The 21168-nt window shown below is 43.1% G+C and overlaps 1 protein-coding gene across 1 annotated transcript in view; it reads left to right on the top strand.

The window, feature by feature from the left end:
* LOC143926512 (cytochrome P450 4B1-like) overlaps positions 1-14219 on the top strand; it is a 43310-nt gene extending 29091 nt beyond the window's left edge. The window contains exons 9-12 of the mRNA XM_077450304.1: positions 1228-1361; positions 3059-3123; positions 10826-10908; positions 13898-14219. Coding sequence (XP_077306430.1) covers positions 1228-1361; positions 3059-3123; positions 10826-10908; positions 13898-14075 — 460 coding nt within the window. The 3' untranslated portion in view covers positions 14076-14219. The remainder of the gene's footprint in view (positions 1-1227; positions 1362-3058; positions 3124-10825; positions 10909-13897) is intronic.
* The last annotated feature ends 6949 nt before the right edge of the window (positions 14220-21168 follow it).

Consider the following 21168-nt stretch of genomic DNA (forward strand, 5'->3'; position numbering starts at 1 on the left):
GCTGAAGTTGTAAAATTAAAGTGTATGCTGTGACCATAGATGGCCTTTAAAAAGCAGTGCTGTGTGTATGCTGGAAGATTAAAATACCCATTGCCTTCCGGTTTTCTAATATCTCTGTGCTAAAAAGAACTTTCCAGAGCTACTTTGCTGTTGGATTCTCTGTTCATTCACTACAGGGAAAGCAGCAGAGAGAATGAGACTTGAAAATGTGCCTTTGTGATGGGAGACTTACAACTGACCATGCACAACATTTACATCAGTTTTAGGGTCCATGCACACTGGGCTTAAAAAATGCTGCTTCTACAATGGTTTTTTTCCCATTGCTGGGAAAGAGAAAGAGCCTCTGCTCTCGTGCACATTGGTGAATTGAGATTGGGCTCAGGTATGTGGGGAGCTGCATACTGAAGGTATTTTACCTTAATGAGGAGAATGCATTAAGGTAAAAAAAGGTGAGCCTTTAGAACCACTTTAGGCAGCAGAGACACTTACTGACAGTAAGGCTGCATTCACGCATGATCGTGGGCTGAATCGCCGCTATTCCGCCCTGCGATTTCAAATGGCTTCAAAATGTGGGACGATTGAGTTTCCATTAGAAGTAATGGCATCTCTAACGCATCCCACGTTTTGCAGCCATGTGAAATAGCGTGTCAGAATTGCAGCGATTCAGCCCATGATCATGCGTGAATGCAGTCTAAATGGCAGTAGATCCATATATGATTGCAAAGATAAGTTCCGAGAACCCAAAACCTTAGTATTCTGAAATTTGCAAGCCCAGTCAGTGACATATTTGAAAACACATAATTTTTTGTCTGGTTTTTCCCATGCCTGCACCAAGGTAAAAAAAAAAGTTTAGGTAACAGTATCGCCCCCTCACCCCCTTTATACTGTACCCTCCATGAGCCCTCACTAGATCCAGTACTGTGCCTGTCTGCGGTGGCACTCTCCTCTCACTTCCTGGTCTTACAGGCTTTGCTGAGTTAAGTCCTCTGACAAAGGAGAAGGTAATAGGGCTGAGCCACGCTATCTGTGTCTATGGACACAGAGAGAGAGTGCAACTCAGAAGCAAGTCCACAGGTGGAACCCCCATAGAAAGCGGCTTATTATGGGGTTCCACTGAGAAGAGGAGGAACTGAAAGCACAGGAGGAGGACCACAAAGCAAGTAAGTATGACGGTTGTGCTGTTAAAAAAAAATCACTTTAATATATTTTACTTTTGTGTGTGATCAGGGAAGATCTGGGTAAGATGCCATATACCACTATGTGCATTAAGGAGAGCATGCGCCTGTATCCACCTGTGCCAGGTGTGGGCCGTCAACTTACCTCACCCGTCACCTTCTCTGATGGACGGAGTCTGCCTAAAGGTCAGTCATCACAAAAGCTTTACATTTTAGATTGTACATTTTTGTGCCTTTTAAACCTATTTTATTTTTGAATGAGTGCTTTTCTGAAATTGCACTCGCAGTATACCATTACAATTTGCCATATTTCTCTGAACACAAAATTAGGGTCTCAGCACATGTGGAAGCTTTTTACCCATGGCGCATTCCAAAAATGTGGCTGTCACAAAGTTATAGTGTCATCATGCCAGTGAACACACCAAATTGTGCTAGTGTTTGTTGATACTGTGTCCGTCAAATCATTGGAACTAAGGCCCCTTTTACACTGAGGCGCTTCTAAACTGCCAGTAAAACACTGATAGTTTTTGAAGAGCTTTTCATGTGCTTTTGAAGAGCTTTCCATTCATTTTGATGGAGAGGGGCGTTTTTTTACCACCCTGACAGCACACTACCCCAGTGTGAAAGCATTCATTTATTTTAATTGAAAGTTTTTCGTGAGCTTTTCAGGTCCTTTTTTTAGCGTGGAAGCACCTGAAAAGCGCCTCAGTTTGAAAGAGGTCTTACTGCTCCTAGTATGGTGACAGCATGCTACAATGACTATTTCCTAAAGGTGTCCAGACAATGCCTGCTGAATGTGCATAGGCTATTCAAAAGAGAAATGCACCACTTTGTAAACTAATTTCCACTTTAGGCTACTTTCACACTGGGGCGGACATCGCTTTAGCGGCGCTATTCGGCCACTAGCGGGGTGTTTTTAACCCCTGCTAGTGGTCAAAAAAGGGTTGAAAACACCTGCAAAGCGCCACTTAGGCTACTTTCACACTGAGGCGCTTTACAGGTGCTACAGCACTAAAAATAGCACCTGAAAATTGCCTGTAAAGCACCTCTCCTGTGTCTCCATTGTGAAAGCCCGAGGGCTTTCACACTGGAGCGGTGCAATTGCAGGACAGTTTTAACCCTTTTTTGGCCGCTAGTAGGGGTTAAAACCACCCGGTTATCGGCCAAATAGCACCGCTAAAACGACGGTGAATTTGCGTCGCTTTACCGCCAGCCCCGGCCCGTCTCAGTATGAAAGTAGCCTTAGTTTTCATTTCATATTAACTATCACATGTGGTATGCTCTAGTACTTTCAAGTTCAGCCCCGAAAACAATTTTGCCAGAGATTTTTTTGTATTTTTTCATTACCAGCTTCAATTTTTTTACTTCTGCTAACATAGTAATACATATTTGTGACTGCTGCTAATTATTTATAAAGAAACCACAGCCTGTAAAAGAAGATGCTGTATAGCTGTATATACTTACCTTTTCAGAGGCCTGTGTGTTGAAACCTTGCTACGTTGCCTATATCCAGCCAATGCAGTTATTTGACGCTCATGGGCGTGAGTACCTGTTCCTCCCATAACTACAGGACATATGAAATGGCAGGCGCAACCACTGCAGGCTACAAGGGTACACGTATTTACACCTGGAAGTGTGGAATACCCGCAACAGCCAAGGATGAGCAACACAGCAGACTTTTAACACATGGGTCATCTGAAAGCTAACCATAGTTTTGGGTTATTTCACCTTTGATCCTGTTGTGACAGGGTCACTTTAAATATAAGCTACATTGTATTTTGTGTGAACATGGCCCATAAAATCTTGGAAACACATACACATACGGTACTTATCTAAGATTTACAGGCAATTTTATCATGTTTTTTTATTTTTTTATCTGGCAGACGCTCTTGTTTTTATGAATATATATATCATGAACCGATGCCCCAGTCTCTGGGATGATCCCGAGGTAAGGTTCGTGTTTTTGAAACAGTGATGTGCATAATGACATGTAATTAATTGTTCTATTATTTATTTCAACCAGTGACATCTACAGTAATTTAGCAAAAGCTTTGTGCAAAATCATATTAGAACAAGTCATGTCTTCAATTTATGAAATACACCAACTTTTACATTGTACAGCCTTGGTGTGCTCTTACTAAAGGCTGATTACCTACATAAAGATACATGAAGACTTTTCAGTATATCGCAGACTGGCTGTGTACCCTATTTAGTAAATACATCTCTTTACAATGTGGTGCGTTGATCAACGGTTTCAAACTTTTCAAGTCCAGTTTATGTTCCCTCTTATCATCTCTTTTTTCTCTGAATATTTTGATATACATCCTCGTGTACAGTGTTTCTAGCAAACTTTTGCATAAAAAGAGGAATTCATTGTTTGCATATATTGCAATATATGTTCAAGCTGGCCAACTGCATTAAATCCCTGACCAATCTCTACTCTACTCTGCAAAGTGACAAATACTTATGCCGTGTACACACGAACAGACTTTCCGGCAGAAAAGGTCAGATGGAACGATTCTGTCGGACATTCCGCTCGTGTGTGGGCTTCATCGGACTTTTTATTTCTAAAATTCTGACAGACCTAGAAATAATCTTTCGGCCAGAACCAGTTCCTATTGAGAAAACCGTTCGTCTGTATGCTGTTTCGACGGACCAAAAACGACGCATGCTCTGAAGCAAGTATGAGACAGAAGCACTAAACTAGTGTAAAACTAGTGTTCGTATTGGAGCTAGCACATTCCTCACGCTGCAAATTCTGTGATCACTTAATGCAGCGCATTATTGCCTTCTTTATAATGCTAGAAGAACACAGTTGTTTTCACAACCAGATTTCTGGATTATTTCTCCTGATCTCACAAATAATATTGTATTTTTAAAAATCCTGATCTCCATAATAATATTTACAATTTTTTTTTAAAGTCATCTTGTATTATTTTTGATTTCATCAAGATCTTTTTTTAGGATTATTTAAAAATTATTTTCTAGTGATCTCCATAGTTATTTTTTTGTGTGTCAAGTTACCACAATAACATTATATATATATTTTTGGACCCTCAAGGAGGTTGGTGTCCCTTGTTAATTTGACATTGTCTTTTAGAAATGTATTTGAATAAAAACAAATAGGCAAGTATTTTCAGAAAATAAAATATCCATTTATTCTGGTCAACAAAATAAAGATGAAGGCAGCGCTGGAAAAACTTTTGGAATTTGTGAAGCCTTTTGGCCCCAGGGCACACATCAAGTCTGTGGAGAAGAAAATTGGGATCTTGAGGAGTCCATATCATAGGGAGCACAATCTGGTCCAGGAATCCCACAAATCAAGACCAGCAGCAGATGACATATATGTCCCCAGGCTGTGGTACTACACCAGCCTGCGTCTTCTGTCAGACCAGACTAAACCCAGGTCATCACTTTCTTCTCTTGGCTGAAGCCTTCCCTCCCCGCTGCCCTGCAGCCTTCTGTGGAGGCTGTGGCTCTGGTGGTGGACTTGTGGCAGGAGGAGGAGGAGGAAGAGGAGAAGGAGGGGCTTGCTCAGTTATCTGGCTGGTCTCAGTTAGCTGGCCACTCAGCCCCTTCTGAAAAGCATCAAAAACAATTCTCTCACAGAGGAGGCGTTGGCCCTTCTCCAATTCTAGCAATCTGGTGGCTATATAGCAGCCATAGGCCTCTTCAGGGTAGAGGGGGGCTCCTGAGGACATTCATAGATTCCCTAATGAGGCGCAGTGATGCCTCCTCTATCACCGCCCCATTCCTGGGTCTTTTTGTTTGAAGGCAGAGGGGAGGCACTTGTGATTGGGTGTGGCTCCTACTGGGCCCAGCCACCTCCTGGCTGACACTGGGCCCGGCCTTCTCCTGCCTGCCACTTTCCACACCTTCCTCCTGGCTGACCTCATCCTGTGTATAAAAAAGGGACATAGTTTTAGTTTTTGGTTCATCACACACAATTTTCAGCTCATGACTTGCAAATTCAATATTAATACATATAAAAGAGTATCATTCTGACCCCAGCATTTTTTCAAGCTGGTGACAAACATTTTTGGCCACTACTGTCAATTGATATGTATACATAATTTTTGGGATAAAATCATCAATAGCTAATCAATTATAACATCTAGTTAACATCATTAATATTAGAAATAAATAAATTAAATATGTAGAAAAATAATATACCTGGCTCCAGCTGGGCGCATCCCCTTCTTTCTGGATGGAAGGCCCAGGTTGTTCCTCGTCAGCCTCTGCTGGGGTGGAGGAAAGGGTGGAGGGAAGGGTGGAGGGAAGGGTCGAAAGAGATTCTCTGGCTTCAGTCTGGTCATCAAGAAAACGCAGTTTTTGGAAGTACCACAGCTTGGGTACATATACATCATCTGCTGATGCTCCTGATCAGAGGGAAGCCTGGATTTTATTGTGCTCCTTTCTGTGCATGTTCCTCAAGATCCCAATTTAATTTCCAAAAACTTCATGGTTGCTTCTGGGATCCAAGTCGGCACAAATGCCAGAAGTTGCTCCAGCGTTGCCTTCCTTACTTGTTTGTTGTAATAAAACCTGTGTTTCACCTCCCACAGATTCCCTATCTCCCTGTACTTGTCAATAAATTGGGACATAAATTCAGGGTCCTTAAACTTATTATTCATATTTTCTGTAAGACAATACACAAGACAAAAATACTAATGTTAGCCTAAACTCTCATAATCTTATCCCAACATAGGCCTCAATCTTTAAGCAGTATAGGCCACTGATGTTCGAAAATTGTTAAAAAATTACCTTTGTTTCGGATGCTCGCAACTTCAGTTCTTCTTTCCTCCGTGCACGTACTGCACATGCGTGTTGGTTTTATATACACTGCGCATGCGTGAAACTCCGCCTGCGTCACCCATCCCTGACATCCTTTTTTATGAATATTCCCCGCCTCTTCTCACTACGGTGCGCAGTAGGAGCAACATGGTGGAGACACAGCAGGTAAATTATTCCAGTAACGAGGAAAGCCTGGAGCCCGAAACGTCACGATCCCGGAAGAGGAGATTTAAGGCCTCCAATATGGCCTTTGAAGAAATGCTGGAGATGGTGGAAATCTTGCGGAGGAACGATTATGATGGGAAGCATGGATCGTACACCCATCTGGATTTGCGCAAGGCCAAAATCATGTCAAAAGTTGTGAAGACTCTGCATCAGAATGTTGAGGTAAGACGCTCCAAAGACCAATTAAGGAAACGCTGGTCCGACCTAAAACTGAGGGAGCAGGATCAGTACAGAAGAATAAAGAAAGTGCTTCAAAAAAGTAAGTACCGTATTTATCGGCGTATAACATGCACTTTTTTCCCCTTAAAAGCAAGGAGAAAAATCGGGGGTGCGTGTTATATGCCGATCCCCCACAGTTCTGAGCCTTTCAGCTGCCTTCGGCTCTTCAAGGCGGCTTTCCGCCATTATCAGTGGCTTTCGGATGTTCTTGGCAGCTTTCGGCCGCCTTCGGCTCTTATTGGTGGCTTCCGGCCACCTTCGGCCGTACTTGGCGGCCGAAAGCTGGCGAGAACGGCCGAAGGCAGCCGAAAGCTGCAGGGAAGAGCCGGAGGCCGCCGAGAACTACCACGCGCTGCCGAGATACACATCTGGCTCTGTATCTCGGCGGCGGCATTTTTAAAAAATAAAAAAGGGGTAAATATAATGGACTGCATACGGCTGCAATGGTGGACAAGGCTTCATAAGGCTGCAATGGTGGACAAGGCTGCATAAGGCTGCATGACAAGGCTGCAATGGTGGACAAGGCTGGATGACAAGGCTGCAGATGACACTGACAAGGCTGCAGATGGACACTGATGTGCATTTAAATGTAAGTTGTTTTTTCCCTTAAACTTCCCTCCTAAAAGTTTTTTTCCTTAAAATTCCCTCCTAAACTTGGGGTGCGTCTTATACGCCGATAAATATGGTACTTGTCGTGTGTTCCTATTCTGATTATTAACTTGCATGCTGCTTCATGTGCTTTTCTTTACTGTTGTGCAGTTTTAAATGGATATTTTCATGTTCGTGGACACAGTAATCATTCGTAGGAAACATTGTTTGAAAATATATACAGTGTATTTACTTGATACAGGGGTTAAACAAATATTTTGTCTTGCTAATTTGTCTTATTAAAAGAAGTTTAGAACATTGTTGTCTAGATGTCTTTGAAACTAGAATGAATAGCAAACTTCATTCAGTGGAATGTAAGGAGAGGACACTCAGCAGCTGTTTACACATCTGGACTCAGGAGCACTAGTGTGGGACACCAGAGAACATTTTTTAGGGTAACCCACACAGGGGCTCCAGGGGATACTTGGGGTGTCTCCATCTGTGAAACTTGGCCAAAAAAGGTAAGTATTGCAGTTTGGTTAAAAGGGAATTTTAATCATGTCTTCAACTTGGATCTCTTCCCAAACATACAATTGTACACCACTTCAAAGCAATGTTTCATATTTCTATTTCTGGACTCAAATATCAGAGAAAAGACTCAGAGGACACCAGGGACCCCCACATCACCACGAAGGGGAGATCAGCCTAAGCACCCATGAGGATCTGGAGGAAGGAGAGGTGGAGGAAGTGGGCGTGATTGTCACCCAAACAGGTGAGTTTCTGACACCCCAGCTTCAGGTAATTATGTATGCCTGCATATTTGCAATAATGTGGAATGAGGAAATCAACATTATTAGAAATAAACTGAATGTTATGGAACAACAAATGAAGAACATGATAGATGCGTTGGAGAGAATATAAATTGCTTTCAAATCCCATCCATTTTCCCATTTGTTGGATTAAACAAACAAATTCTTTTTTTTTTTACATTTTAAAAGCCAGATTTTGAAGAAGCACACGGTGTGTCAACGTGTGCTATCTGCCATCAGGGGATCTGAATGTACGCATTTTGTGGGTGCCACCCCTTCCTCATAACACTAGCAGGTGAGAAGAAGGGATTGCACCCACAAAACACGTCCATTGATCACCCATGATGGGCGATAGCAAATGTTGACATTACCCATTTGGAATCCCAATTGTGTGTGCATCTTCAAAATTTGGCTTTTACAGGGGTGACATCACCCCATCTGATTTATGGCAACATCAAGACATTTTTGACACTATAATGTCTGATATTGCCTTCATTTCATAGATGGTGAACTTTGTAAGTTCCAGAGTTGTGTGTATGTTATGTTTTAAAACATGCCTGTTTAAAAAAAAAAAAAAAAAAATATATATATATATTGTTATAAAAAAATATATATATTTAAAAAAATATATATATATTTTAAAAAAAAATTCTAAACGCACATGTGAATGTGCACAGATTAAAAAGTTTGCTAATCAACAATGTGTGGCTTCTTCTTTCAATGCTCAATACCAGTTTTGTAAGTAATTTGGTGGTTACAGTGACAATGGGGCTTGTTTACTAAAGGAAAATACACTTTCCTACTACAAGTGCACTAGGAGAACCTAGGAGACAATCAAAAAGAAAAGCAAGCAAGAAATACATTTCTAGATTTTATCTGATCATTTTTTGTTATTAATAAAAATTATACATTGTCTGGCATTGCAATGGCCCCTCTACCCGAAAAATCAAGGGGGTAGGGGGGCTCAGTCAAAGGAGGAGCAGTGTAACTCACAGCAGGAATAGAGCCCAGGACAGGCAGGACATGATCCTTCAGCGGTGTGGGGGCAGAGATTCCAGCCATGCAGATGCATCTCTGGGGGAGGTAAAGAACCTTGTTGTTTCACCATCTTGGACCCGCAGACATGCAGGGAAGAGAACACTGTATCTGATACCCTTGACCCTCATAGCTGCTTTAACTTGATCAAATGAGCATCTTAATTTCTGCGTTTCTACAGAGTAATCTGGAAAAATTTGGATCTTGCTGTTCTGGTATGCCAGTTCTCCCTGCATCCTGGCTGCTCTAAGCACCTCGTCTCTGTCCCTACAATTCAGAAATTTGAGTGTAAAAGTACGGGGTGGTGTCCCGTGCGCGTCTGGCTTAGGTGGGATATGGTGAGCCTTTTCCACTGCATAAAAGGGTGAGAACTGGGCTGACAGCAGGAGGGTGCACAGCAGCGTCTCCACAAATTCAGTCGGGTGCGGACCCTCTACCCCCTCCGCCAGGCCCACAATGCAGTGATTATTCCTCCTATTGTGGTTCTCAGCATCCTAGGCCTTGTATTCCAATGCCCTGATTTTAGTGTGCAAAATGTGGAGATCTGTATTATCGCTCTCCACAGTGTCCTCCACATGGCCCAGGCACTGCTCAGCAGAGGATAGCCGGGACTGTATTTTATCCATGTCCAGCCTAATAAGTCTCACATCAAGCTGAACAGCATCCACCTTTGTGGTCAGGGACATAATAGATGCATGGCAGATAGCTATAGCTGCCAGGACCTCTGCAAGACCCATTTGAGGCAGTGGGGGCAGCTGGAGCTCATTTTTTTAACTACTATGTTTATATTTTTTAACAATACATTTTGAACTATTTACTAAATTATGACTTGACCCATAATTCTGCTGCCTAAAAATCCCACTTTGGGGGGAGCATCTTCGAATTCTTCCTTATACTTTGGGGGTGAGCAGCGCTCTCTACCCTGTATTGGCGTGTGTCTTCCTTTTGCAGATCCAAAGGTGATTGGCCAAAGGGGATAAGTCAGTGTAATACGTATTGGGAGCATGTTTGAAACACAGTGATTACAGAAATTTCCTTGGTGTACTCCCATAGTGCACCCTCAACATTAAGGTAAAAAACATTCATGCCACAGAATCCCCCTCTCACCCCCCACCCCCCTTATAATTATCTGAGCCCAATCTTGATCCAGCACTGTCCATGAAAGCAGAGGCTCACTCCCTCCTCACAAAGCAGGTGGATAGCAGAGGGAGTCATTGTCTCCTGCTGCTTTTAATCAAATCCTATACCGAGGGAGCAGGGGCTGGGGCATAGCCCCACTGTCTGTGTCAATGGATGCACAAGTCCCCTCCTTGGCAAGCAGCTTTCTGGGGAGGGGTAATTGGAAGGGGGAGGAGCCTGGAGCACTGGCAGGGGGATCAGGGCTGCTCTGTGCAAAACTACTGCACAGAGTAGGTAAGTATAACATGTTTGTTATTAAAAAAAATTAAAAATTATATAACTTTAAAATTAGATGAATGCAGCTTGCGTTGAGACGACCCAACCAAAAAAAAAAAAGGAACTTTACAGGCAAACATTACAACAGCATTTTAAGTGTATGTACTGTATACCCGAAACTATTTATTTTAGTTTTGCATATAGTTTTCTTCGTTTTTTTCTTGTTGTTTGTGTCCTATTGGAGAGCATTCCCTGCACCTTCTGTCATGTACACAAAACAGAGCGAGAGGAAATCCCCTTTTAAACAGCTGTCACATGAACATGGAAAATGTGCTCTCACCTTGTTCTGTAACATTTTTGATTTCCCATCATTTTCTGTTTTGGTGACAATGGTGACCAGGACAAATAACTAAATAAGGTAACCCTCCTTCCCCCTCAGGACAGCAATAAAAACTGTGATACTGCATAGGCCTCTTAAAGCTTTCCCAACTAGTGCTATAAACTTTGTTTTTTTTGTTCCATTAGTATTTTAGGTTTTATGGAAATAAATGTAAATTGATACACACATTGTAATTCTGCTTTCAGGTTTTTGATCCCTTGAGATTTTCACCAGAGAATTCCTCTGGCCGAAGTTCGTACGCCTTTGTTCCTTTCTCAGCTGGATCTAGGTATTTGTCTTAATTTTACAGCATGGGAAATTTTATATAAATGTTGATCAAGTTTTTCATGTCTTTTTATATATATCAACATCTGTTTTAGGGTAAGTGACCCTTTAAGAAGCAATGAGTTTATCGGCATATTACTGATATCTAATTTACAAGTTTCACCCACAATTAAGCATCTATTAATACATTTATTAACACAAGATTCAAACAACTTTCCGAGAGGATTTATACATTTTCCCAACTGAATTCAATTAGAAAGATCTGGGAATCTTGAGTGAAAGCTGTGCATATCTATTGTGAAAATTATTATAAGCTAAAACAACTGTTAATATTATTTACAATATTATTAGGAATGAATGAGATCAATAAATATTTATCTATTGGTGCCAACCAATGCAAAATGCAGTGACATATTGGAAATCCGAATTTCCCTACCGTAGGCAGTATTGTGGTGAAAATGACTTGCTCAAGCACGTGTTCTAATAATTTAATAATGCATATTTCTCCTTCTCCTAGTAGATTAATGCACATTGGTTAACAATGAGATTATACACACAATATGCTCTTGGAATACCACATCGTTTTGTCTATTTTAGATTTAATTTATCATTGCTTCTCATTTAAGGTTAATCTTTGCTTTGGAACAGGTTAACCTAACTACTACCCTTCTCATCCATATTTCCTTTTTTTTTTTGCTTCCCCACTGATCTTTTCTCCTGCTGCTAGCAAAGAGAGGAAGCCCTGCATAAGCTCCAAGTCACAACTTGTAGCAGGACTGGTGCAAGGATTTTTGACACCCTAGGCAAAATCTCATTTTGCTGCCCCCCCTGGCTCCGCCCGCTTTACCATGCCCATTTATAACCCAACTTTTTAATGAAGCACCCATCAAATGTAGCCTACCAGCACCCATCAATGGCAGCTTCACCAGCGCCCATCAATGGCAGCCTGACCAGTGCCCATCAATGAATGTTTGCTTGCATTCATTCAGGACACAGACCTCCACCGCCGCTGTACCTCTGACACTATGTGCGAATGAAACGGCGGCTGCCTGCTGATGCTGAGACTTAGTTGCTTGCTGCAGAGAAGAGAGTAGGAACAACAGCGGATGGGCACCCTAGGCAGCAGTGCGCCCTAGGCGGATGCCTTGTTTGCCTAGTGGTAGCACTGGCCCTGACTTGCAGCTTACACTTAGGACTCTGCTGTCTGTTTACACCCAACTGTCCTCTGATCGGACCTGCCTAGAAAAAAGGCACTGATCCCCTTCCATTTTGTTAGCAGACCAGATTGGATTGGAGGTAGGAAGGTGTAAATGGTCACGAGTCCGTTTACACCTGCTGGTCCATAGGAGTGAATGGACCGTCCAATCAGGTCTACTTGAAAAACTGGCAGGTGGACCTCATCAGACACTTTGCATAAATGGGGCCTTATTTCAGGTTGCCCATAAAGCAGAGCTTGCTCTATCCATGTCTGCACTGCGTAAACTGAGCAAACACGGAGCTGTCACCTGCCTGCTCTGATCAGATGACAGCTCCCCTGCTGATCAAAACAGAGTCCGCTCTATGTGAAAGGGACCAAAAAGTGAGGATCCTCACCATGCCCCCATGTGACAATGCAGAGTCCATGAGCAGTCAATAACCAAGTACCAGTGCTGTCACTTGGGAGGAAGAGGAGCAGGTCACATGCTCCTCCATACATAGAAGTACAGGTATTTTTCTTTGCCTTTCATTGATAAGCAGAGAGCATTCTGAAGTAAATACAGTATATAAAATAAAAGATGTAGTGGAAGTGGTGGAGAAGCTAACTATGAGTATTTTATTCCTCTGGCTATCCAGGACTCAGTTTGCCCCTTAATTTTTTGTCTGACAATGTTGCAGTCTCCCTCTGGGTATTGGAGAGCATGTAATCTGTTCTCCAGTGATAGTAATCGAGGCCTAGCAGCCAGTTGTAGGGCTCAAGCACTGTGACATGGCTGAGGGTGTGACATCATGGTTTGCTTGCAGTGATAGAGGTAAGAGAGGGAGAAAAGGCAAAGTAAGTATAAGCTACTTGGGTGTTGGGACTTTTTCAAAAACTTCCACTTTGCCCTGCATGGGCAAGGTAACATCGTCTCTTTAGAACCTCATTTACACTTGCATTGCCCACTGAAGAGCGTTCTGCATTCAGATTGCTCTTCAGAGAGCACTGATATTCAGTGAGAAGGTGTTGGATCATCTCCTCATTGCATACTGTAACCCCCTAAATAACTAATTAATTCTTGCTGTGGTTGCAAAGCAAAGCACCGCAGCATGCATACACCCCTGGCCACTACCTTACAAGTTAAAAAAGGAGTGGTCAAGCAGCGGTAAAAATGCAGCCTAATCACAAGGTTTTACCACCCCCTTTGCCCTCAGCCGCTAGTGTAAATGAACCCTAACTGAAATTCAATCATTTGTCTGCACTGTGTGCATGCAGCTTCTTTTGTTGCCTGAAACTGTTGATGTCAATTGGTGATAACTATTATCTAGGGGTACTCTCATGCCGCGTATACACGACCGGGACTTTCCGGCAATGATCCAATGATCGTGTGTGGGCTAAATTGATCGTTTTTCATTGAAAAAAACAGACGGACATAGAAATAGAACGTTTCAAATCTGTCCGATGGACTCAATGCCTATCGGGAAAACCGTTCGTCTGTATGCTGGTCCGACAGACCATATACGACGCAAGGGAAGCTATTGGCTACTGGCTATTGAACTTCCTTTCTTAGTCCCGTCTTACGTCATCACGTTCAAAACGAAAGGACATAGTGTGTGGCCAAGTCCGTTAGTTTGGGAAAGTCCGTCGGGAAGAACGTCGGACCTAGTCTGCCGGAAAGTCCGGTCGTGTGTACGCGGCACCAGACTGCATTCATGAGAATATTGCCTAATATGACAAAATGGCCATCACTACATATAGGTGTTCTCTATTAAATGATTTGTTCTCCATTAAATAACTGTTGCCCTGTATTCTCCAGAAACTGCATCGGACAGAACTTTGCCATGAATGAGATGAAAGTCGCCCTCGCATTAACATTACAGAGATTTGAACTGAGCCCAGACCCAGAGAAAGTGCCAAAGAAAGTTCCTCAGCTTGTTCTACGATCTGTAAATGGTGTCCATGTATATCTGAAGAAGTTATCACAGAAAAAATAGGACACAGAAAACAGAAGAATATCATTTGTGTGATGTTACTCTATTTTATGTAATATACAAATATATCATTATGTGTAATTCAACTATTTTTGGCTGAATAACCTTGTCAGGATAATTCAACAAAAAATAAATAAATTGCTGGTATTATTGACTTGATGAAAAAGTTCTAAAATATATTTAGTGACCCCCTGGCAGGAAAGAAAAACCCCAGCACTTGGGGTGTGCTTACATTATCCCAAGGTGTATCCATGGCTTTAGTGGATGAAATAACATTGAGTGCCAGTCATTTTTTGTCTTTTCCAGATTCTTTTTTTTTACTCCGGGCTCATGGGGAGAGAGAATTAGGGCTTCAGATATCTCCAGCAACATATTTTACAGACTAACCCTCACACTCCTGCTGTCACAGTGCATAACAAGAAAATAAACCATGGTGTATTGTAAAAATAATAAGCAAACACTGACAGCACTTTCTTCAGAGCTTCACAACCAGGCAGTTGGTATCTTGTTGCATCCTCTTCAAGGGAGTACCAGGATCCTCTTAGGGACTCATTCCTCTTCCAGCAGGACTTCTTCCCCTGGCTCTCCAGCTTGGTTGTTGTACATTACTCGACCAGGCAGGGCAGTTTGGGACTCTGCTAGCAACTTAGTGCTCTCTTAAAGTGGAAGTAAACCCTCCTATCATTTTCAGCCAAGGAAGCTGCCATCTTGACCTCTGTTTAATCTTCAACTGCCATGTTGTTGCACATGTGATCAGTTATGACAGCAGCCATTGGATGGTTTAACAGTTTGGTTGAGAGCACAACCAATCTGAAAGTTACATTTCTGGCATTAATGGGTTTACTTCCACTTTAATAACAGAGGAGGTCCTGGAATTAAAGTGATAGTGCAACCTTGATGACGTGTGACACAGGATGAAGGAAAATGAAGAGTAGTTTGAAGATTTGGGCATGGATAAAGAAGAGTGATTTATAGGATATAACTATTAAAGCAAACACTATACATAATTATATTTTTTTGTTTCAGTATTTATTATAGATGTAATAGAAAGAAATTGCATGTATATGATTATATGTTTATATTTCATGGCGTGTGCTGCAACTTAAGGGAAAGCCAAGTGAGATACTACAAATTAGTCTGGGCAGATTACCACCCAGTAGAACTAAATTTAAAGTGATTGTAAATGCGCTTTATTTCTCTTTCAATATTTTTTATTGGAAATGTATATAAAGCCACCCAAAACAATAGAGATCCTTGTACAAAGCTAGCCAGAGGGTATTTCAACACTGTTCCATCAGAACAATATACCAGTATGCCAAAATAACTCAAAAGCAAGACATTGTGAAGGGGGTCATGGTATGGTATGTATGTAATCACTTGGATCCACGTTAAGCCCCCACCCTTACCAGGGTGCTTCACCCACATTGCTTGGTTGTACAGCAGTCAACAACATAATTAAAGGGAGAATGAGATAAAAGAATAGAGCAAAGGAGGAGAAACGAGAGGGGAAAGGGAGCCTCTGATGAAGCCTTGCCCAGGGCGTAATGCACTAGGTGGAGATGTCATCACACTGCTTAGATGTGTCTGGAGAGCCTCTACAGAGCCACTGAAGGCTGAGGATTACTGGCTACTTTCTTTACTTTTAAAGCTGTATGCTACCTTTTTTTATGTGAGTATATAATATATGTTGGTTTAATAACTTTTATTAAAAAGGAGAGCAAGTGCTAGAAGTTTTTCTGTCTTTTTGTGCTGGAGGAGGAAGTAGAGTTCCAAGCCCAAGGGTGAACACCAGATGATCGATTAAAAGTGCAGAGCTTACGGGAGCCATGGAGTTTTTGGATATAAATCAGGCACATAGTAGACCTCTTATGATGTGGAGGGGGAAAGCATATGCTAGTCTTTTATTGACACATGGTGCGTTGAAGAAGGATTACACTTCCTGGCTTTATTATCACTCCACACTGGATTTCTGTCTTTTCCACCAACTATTAAGAAAAACTGTTGGGACTTTTGTTTATTGTAGATTGTGTGTGTGTGTGTGTGTGTGTGTTTTAGCATGCACCAACTATAAAAGTTTTAAAGTGAATTGTTTTTTGGGTAGTCTCATTTATAATGCTGCACAGTTTTTGAGGGAAAGTTTCTCTTGATAGATGCACATAATTTTTTTTATGGAGCACTTGTGTGGGCTCCCTCCCAAGACCTCTATTGACACAGACAGTGAGAATTGGCCCCCTTCCCCTGCTCCCTTGTCACTGGCTTTGATTCAAGGAAGGAAGAAAGGGTGACCCCTGGAAGTCACACATCTATGATATCCTTCTGCACAGAATGGAGTGGCAACCTAAGCCTGGACTCCAAAGTGAAACGTTTTGTGGGCGTGGCCATTCATTGGAGCAAGATATCATAGATGTTCAACTTCCAGGGGTCACCCTTCCTTTCTTGAACTTTTGCAGAAACCAGGACAGGCTCCAGCCCCTGTCAGCACGCTAGCAGCAGCTATGGATGCACTACACAGGGAGGGGGTCTACATACCCTCTCCCTATCAAGCCTGAGAGGCCCACACACATTTCCCAGGTCTCCCAGGTCTCACCAGCTTTGATTGACAGCCTCAGAGAGACCAGAAAGTGAGGGGAGAGAGCCGCTGCAGATGGGCACAGAGCTGGATGGAATGAGGGCTCATGTAAGTAAAATTCGGGGGGGGGGGGTGATACTGATATCTTAATATTTTTTAACTTAATGCAATCAATGTATTAAGGTAAAAAAATGTTTAGCCCCTATGACCATTTTAACTACAGCAAGGTGGCTACAGAGACATTTGTGTTATGCCCCATACACACGGTCGGACATTCCGACTACAAAATCCGTCAGATTTTTTTCTGACGGATTTTGCCCCAAACTTGTCTTGAATACACACGGTCGTATAAAGTTGTCGGAAAATCTAAACGTTCAGAACGAGGTGACGTAGAACACGTACGACAAGACTATAAAGAGGGCAGTAGCCAATAGCTTTTGTCTCTTAATTTATTCTGAGCATACGTGGCATTTTGTTCGTCGGTAGGGCCGCTGTTAAAAATCATGGGGCCCCGTACAGTCTACCTGGCGGGGGCCCCCCACATAAGCCTGAACCTGAGCACCCCTCCCTCTAACCCGTGGACTGTGTACAATGGAGAAATGCAGGGTTTAATATACATATACTGTATATTAACGCAATAGAAAGTACAGCAGGGAAAAGACTTTCACTCTGGGCACAGTGAATACCCACAATATTTTAGATATGTGGGAGAGCAGTATGCAGTATGGCCAACTTTATGCTCAGAGCCCGGGCCCAGTCTCTACCTCCACCTAACATCCCCCGACTTCACAAGTACCTGGTCCTGCTGGCTTCTTTTATCTGGGGTCCTCATGCAGTGCTTCTCCTGGGGTGGGGGGCTTGGATCCTCTGGATCTGGGAGCGTGGGGACCGGCCAGAAGCTGAGCTCCTCTAAAACCTCTGCTCCTTCCACCTGGGCACGAAGTTGGACAGCCGGAAGCAGAAAGCAAAGTATTTAAACACTTTCGGGAGTAATCTGCAGCCGTATGTCCAGACAATTACATTACACAAGTCCCGGCCGGCGTATTGATATAGAAGAGACTGGGACTTGTGTAATGTACTGTATGTAATAGTCTGGACATACGGCTGCAGATTACTCCCAAAAGTGTTTAAATAATTTGCTTTCTGCTTCCTCCCACGCACACTACATGGGACCCTAGCTCAGGATTAGTATAGTCCCTATAATGTGGGAGTCCCCCCTCTGCCTCTGGGCCCCCCTACAGGGCAGGGCCCAGTACAGGAGGGCTGGTGGCCCCCCCCCCTATCAGCGGCCCTGTTCGTCGGAATTGTCTACACATGATCAGAATTTAAACGATCAGATTTTGTTGTCAGATTTTGTTGGCGGAAAATTTTAGAACCTGCTCTCAAAGTCCGATGGAGCCCACACACGATTGGATTTTGAGATCCGATTGCACATTTTCCGTCGGAAAGTCCGACCGTATGTACAGGGCATTAGAGTTGCTTGTTAGTCAAAATGCCATGAAGTAAAAGTTACTTTACAGTGCAGATTGAATGGACTGTCATTCTACTACGCATGATAACGCACAAATTACTGCATTTTGCTTTCGGTAATGCACTCAACATGTCTTGACCCCCTAAATTAAAAAATATTACCTTGTTATCTAAAATATTTGACTGTAAAATACAGAACATTTTCATCTTCAGGTATGTTAGGGGGTTCTTTGATCTACAGCTGCTCCTGCAGGGCTAGTCTTAAGCCATGTACAGTGTGTATGTACAGTGCCTTGCAAAACTATTGACCCCACTTGGCTTTTTACCTATTTTGTTACATGACAGCCTTTAGTTCAATGTTTTTTAATCTGTATTTTATGTGATGAATCAGAACACAATAGTCCAAGTTGGTAAAATTAGAAAAACATATACATAAAACTATTTTTCAGAAATAAAAAACTGGTGCAACCAATTACCTTCAGAAGTCACATAATTAGTGAAACAATGTCCACCTGTGTGCAATTTAAGTGTCACGTGATCTGTCATTACATATACACACCTTTTTGAAAGGCCCCAGAGGCTGCAACACCTAAGCAAGAGGCACCACTAACCAAACACTGCCATGAAGATCAAGGAACTCTCCAAACAAGTAAGGGAAAATGTTGTTGAGAAGTACAAGTCAGGATTAGGTTATAGAAAAATATCCAATTCTTTAATGATCGCTAGGAGCACTATCAAATCTATCATAACCAAATTGAAAGTACATGGCACAAAAGTAAACCTGCCAAGAGATGGCTGCTCACCAAAACTCATGGACCAGGCAGAGGCCCTCCTCTCCGATTATGCTATGCTATGCATGCTATGCTTTATAGCACAGAGACCTAAGGTAACCCTAGAGGAGCTGCATAGTTCCACAGCAGAGACTGGAGTATTTGCACATAGGACGACAATAAGCCATACGCTCCATATAGCTGGGCTTTATAGCAGAGTAGCCAGAAGAAAGCCATTACTTTCAGCAAAAAACAAAATGGCACATTTTGAGTTTGCGAAAAGGGGGAGACTCCCAAAATGTATGGAGGAAGGTGCTCTGGTCTGATGATACTAAAATTTTACTTTTTGGCCATCAAAGAAAGCTCTATGTCTGGTGCAAACCCAACACATCACCCAAAGGACATCATCCCCACAGTGAACACAGTGAAACATGGTGGTGACAGCATCATGCTGCGGGATGTTTTTCAGCAGTTGGGACTTGGAAACTGGTCAGCATTGAGGGAAAGATGGATGGTGCTAAATATAGGGATATTCTTGAGAAAAACCTGTACCCACTCTTTGTGTGATTTGAGGCTAGGGCAAAGGTTCACCTTCCAGCAGGACGATGACCCCAAACACACTGCTAAAGCAACACTTGAGTGGTTTAAGGGGAAACATCTAAATGTGTTGGAATGGCCTAGTCAAAGCCCAGACCTCAATCCAATAGAAAAATCTGTGATCAGACTTAATAATTACTGTTCACAAGTGCAAACCATCCAACTTGAAGGAGTTGGAGCAGTTTTGCAAGGAGGAATGGGCGTAGCCAATGACCGGGATGTGAGGACAGTAGGTGCCTGGGCTCCGTTCGTGCCACCGAGATCCTGCAACAATCCTCCTAGCCCGACAGCCATCCGAGGGTCTCTCCTCTCTCACCAGACCCCCGGAACCCCTGAGCACACTGGGAAAGGGTCAAGTACGGCCCAGCCATGGAGGATGCCCCGGGATTCACACCGCCAGTGTCGCCATGTCACAAGCAGCAAAATGGCGCTGGCCCGCACCATACACAGAAGTTCAGCTGGCCATCCTCCTCCTTGCCAACACAGCAGCCTCATGGGAAGGGTGAGTTACAAAATACTCCTGCCTGCAGCCCTGAAGACCCCTCCTATTCTCCCCCCAGAGGACACTGATCCAGCATCGCCCCATGCTGCTAATACAGGCACAGGCCCTGTAGAGCCCTCCCTAACACAAATCATGGAGGCTATACAGCACAGTCATGCTTCTCTTACCACACAGATGGACGCCATAAAAACTGATCTATCCCTTTTTAAAGCATGATGTACAAAATTTAAGGCACAGAGTGCAAAACGCTGAACAGCACATAGGGGATTTAGAGGATGAAACACATCCCTTACAGGGCTCTGTCAAGGAGCTGCGTCAGGCCCAGGATAATACATATGACAAGCTAACGGACATGGAGGACCGCCTCGAAGTGTTCATGGAGCGCTGGCTGACATCCACATTTGGCGCCAATACCTTTTCAGCATTGTTTGCCATTGAGAGAGCGCACAGAGTTCCATTGCGCTCCCTGCACCCTGGATGCTCATTAAATTGTTGCACTTCAGGGACAGAGAGGTTATTCTCAGGGCAGCTAGAGAGAAAGGTTGACTGCTCTTCAATGGCATTACTATCTTCCTGGACTTCTCAGTCACCACTCAAAAGCAGCAGGCCACCATTTTAGCGATTAAACAGCGACTACGTGATCTTCAACTGCTGTACCCAGTGCGTTTACGAGTCATCCATCAGGGCAAGGCCTACTTTTTCACTGATCCTAAAGAGGCAGCTCACTGGGCAGATACACTGGGTCTTTCGGAGCACAGGAAACAGCACTGGAGATCCCCTCCTCCCTGACTATCATAACATTTTTTAAACCTATTCTTTTTTGATATACTGGCTCCCCTGCCAGTTGCTGTTAATAGGGGAGACTAAAAGCCAGTACATGGAATCCTATAAGACCATTCTAACACCTCCCTACCCATAGGAAGGTAGGGATACTTGATAACATTTAGCTGAGGATCGTACTACCAACATTTTTCATGGATGACCGTCCACGCCATCGCTATGTTGGTCTAGTTTATGGACACCCTCTACCACTTTGGAAAGTCTCCTGCTGTAGTCGGGCTACCAATTATCCAGTTCAATATGCGGACATGGACGGCAGCTTACAGCCACGGTCCTCCCTTCATTTTTCAGGGTTCGACAGACTGCTTTAAGGTCCCCCTGCTTCACAGTTTTAGTTCAGGGAATAAA

Source organism: Lithobates pipiens, unplaced genomic scaffold (assembly GCF_037356315.1).
Source record: "Lithobates pipiens isolate NorthernLeopardFrog02 unplaced genomic scaffold, aLitPip1_a1.2 Scaffold_23, whole genome shotgun sequence".
Classification (NCBI taxonomy): domain Eukaryota; kingdom Metazoa; phylum Chordata; class Amphibia; order Anura; family Ranidae; genus Lithobates; species Lithobates pipiens.